The 3151-nt window shown below is 36.8% G+C and overlaps 1 protein-coding gene across 1 annotated transcript; it reads right to left on the bottom strand.

Annotated features, from left to right (window-relative positions):
* Nucleotides 1-1498: 1498 nt before the first annotated feature.
* LOC145628174 (uncharacterized) lies at nucleotides 1499-2574 on the bottom strand. Its single transcript, XM_081680486.1, has 2 exons — nucleotides 2295-2574; nucleotides 1499-2193 (listed from the first exon to the last, which is right to left on the bottom strand). Exons 1-2 carry the CDS (start codon nucleotides 2572-2574, stop codon nucleotides 1499-1501), a joined length of 975 nt encoding a protein of 324 aa, XP_081536612.1.
* Nucleotides 2575-3151: the final 577 nt, after the last annotated feature.

The following is a 3151-nucleotide window of genomic DNA, read 5'->3' as shown; positions in this document are numbered from 1 at the left end:
AATATGATTAGTAGATATATTAGGATTAGGATTCCTAATATTTTATCTTATTATAGGATATAATTATTAGTTTCCTATCTTATCTTTGTACGATTTGTCACCCTATAAATATGGGTGTATATCAATAATAGTTTATGAATGAGAGAGTTTGATTTTGGGAATTAATCCTTTTTTAGCGTTGCTCGTTTGATTGTTAATCATAAACATCACTTGTTGCGACTTGTGATCATCTTCTAGTTGCGACTAGGAAGAGACCCTCTATTCCTGTGAGAATTAGAGTACTATCCTTTTACTTTCGTGTAATTTCTTTAGTCCTTATTAAAATCCGAAGATACAATGTTATTATAGCTTGGGAGCCTTGTGAGAGTCTTGAGAGATCCACATCAGTTATGGGATTTAGGTAGGCATGGTTCAGGTGGCGGAACGGGCTGGGGTTGCATCTTAGGTGGTCAATTTGGTGGTAATGGTGAGAAGGTGGTCATTTTAGTGGTGATGGTCATGGTGGTTGAATGAAGGGGGTGAGGTGGAAAAAGAAGATTAAAAAAACGGTTTTTTCACCAAATGCCCTTGAACTTTTCAAAAATTCACCAAGTACCCTCAAGTTTTTCAAAATTCACCAAATACCAGTGACGTATTGTACTATTCACAGCATGACCTGAAAAGGGGTCCTGACGTTAGTGAACCGTTAGAACAAAACTTAATTCACCAAATGCCCTGACTTTATAAAATAATTACACAAAATGCCCAAAATTTGAAAAAATTACACAAAATACCTCTGTTTTGTTTAAGTTACAACGGCTAGTTTTATATTTTTAGCCGTTATTTTGGTTTGTTATAAATACTCTTGATTGTACAAGGCTTAGCAATCCTTTGTTCACCAAAATAACCACAAACTAACACACTATGAGTTATATTTCTAGATCATCCTCCTCAATGCATGGCTATTCTTACATAAGAGTGGCAAATAAATATTGTGTTTGTGGGAGGAAATTTGCAATTAGAAGTTCCGAGTCATCATTAAATCCGCAAAGGCTTTATTACAAGTGTGATGCGTGTAACAATTTCAAATGGTGAAAAGTTTTTGTTGATGAAAGTTTGAGCAATCAACAACAAGAATGTCAGAGTAGGGGAAGGGGAAGCACGGACACAAGGGATGGGGAAAGACAGATGAATATGCATGAAGAGTTGAAGCAATTAAAGAAGAAGATCAAAAGGCAACAAAAACTTGTTAATGTACTCATAAAATTAGGGATAATAATGGTTGTAATCATTGTAGTTGTGTTGTTGAAGTAATTATCTTGTAACAACATGAAAAAAAAAAAGGAATAAATAATAGGAAGACATTTGTTTTCCAATTGTCTTAGCAATTTCATCTTTGAAACCCAAAAATTACAGTTTACCATTTTGTCTAAAAATACAAGTTTAATAAAAGTTGATGTTCAAAGAGATGTTGCCTAAACATAAGTACAAATTGTGATAATCAAAGTTCAAAAATATGCTAGCATTGTAGGCAAAAAATAATGTTGCAGCAATTCAAGCTTGGGGTGCAGTTTATGCTTCCTTCCTTGATCTCTTGTTTGCTTTTTGACTTGGTCTTAGATGTGGTTGATGTGGTAGCCTCATTAGCTGCCTTTCTTTTCCTTGCAGCACAAGTTAACATGTTATGCCCCATTTCTTTACAAAGACTACACTTAAATGTTCTTGTTCTCTTTCCCTTCCTTGCTTCATTTGGCCCTTTTCTTCTCTGTTTGCGTGGTCTCCCAGCACTTCTCTTTATGAATGGAGGTTGTATCTCAGGAAGGTTAAAGGACTTCCACTGACTTGGATCAGGCATGGGGTGTATATGCTCTCCATACACTTGTTCGTATGCAGCCCCCTTGAACCAAGCTGAAACAAGGTCTGTTGTTTGCAGTCTTTCAGGGTAAATCACCCTTAACACATGCTTGCAAGGGATACTAGAATGCTGCCATACCCCACAACCACAAGTACCAATTTGTAACTTAATTGGAAAATGAACATGTCTATGTCTCACCTCAAATTCCCCACCACCACAAGCTGTAGCATAGCAGAACCTAGACTCATTACTCCTACTTTGTAAAATTCTGCTAGCACACTTAGTCAAGTCATTTGGCCCCATAGAAGCTGCTTTTTCATACCTTGATCCAATTTTTTTCATGCACCACTGCCTAATATCTAGATATACAAAACACAGCACATTCAAGAATGGTTTAGAGTGTGCATAAACAGTGAAAGCAAGTGATAGTGTTAAGCTTCAAGGAGAGTCAGCATGTTACCTTCAAGGAGAGTCAAGACAAGGAGATCTCTGTAATTTTTGGTGCATGCATTGAATGACTCCACAAAATTTGTGGTATTATGATCACACCTAACAGCTGGGTCAAATGTATGCCTTGACCATTGTTCAGTGCAGTTCCCTAAGTACTCTACAACCTTTGGAAAATAATTTTGGATCATCTCCATGGCCTTGTTGAAGACATACTCACTGTATGCATCAGCTGATATCCAAAAGAGATTATGAAATGTTGTTCCACTAAACCCTTCAGTCTTGCAGTTCATGTAGAGGTGTTGACAACACACTCTTCTAGTAGCTCTTGGAAAAGTGTCTTGTACTGCTCAGTCAACTCCCTGCAAACAAATTCCAAAAAAACACTAAGTGTTACTATTCATTTCAAGTGTCACAGAGAGAAGACAAATAAAATACATAAAAATAAGCCATTACCCTCATTCTGTCACTAATGAAAGTCCAGTCATCTCTGTTGCAGCCTTCCTTTTCAAACAAAATCTTCAGATTTCTTAGAAAATAATACCAACTGTCACAGCTCTCAGTGTCAACTATCCCATCAGCAATAACAAATATCTCATTGTTACTGTCAATACCCACAGCAGTGAAGAAAATGCCCTTAAAATATTCACTAAGGTGGGAACCATTAATACCAATTATGGGCCTACACCCTCCTAAAAATCCCCTAACTTGAGCTGCAAATGAGAAAAAACAAGCTTTGAACTTTGGGACCTTAGTTGGTGTTTGGTCTGTCCAACTGATTAGAGCATAACTACCAGGATTAGTGGCCTTTATCATTTCTGCATACTTAGGGAGAAGTGAGTAAGACTCTTCAAAGTTCCCATGAATTTT

The sequence above is a fragment of the Chenopodium album genome, chromosome 1 (assembly GCF_948465745.1).
Source record: "Chenopodium album chromosome 1, dcCheAlbu1.1, whole genome shotgun sequence".
Classification (NCBI taxonomy): Eukaryota; Viridiplantae; Streptophyta; class Magnoliopsida; order Caryophyllales; family Amaranthaceae; genus Chenopodium; species Chenopodium album.
The sequence above is the reverse complement of the archived record's forward strand: the minus strand, read 5'-3'. Positions and strand labels throughout refer to the sequence as shown.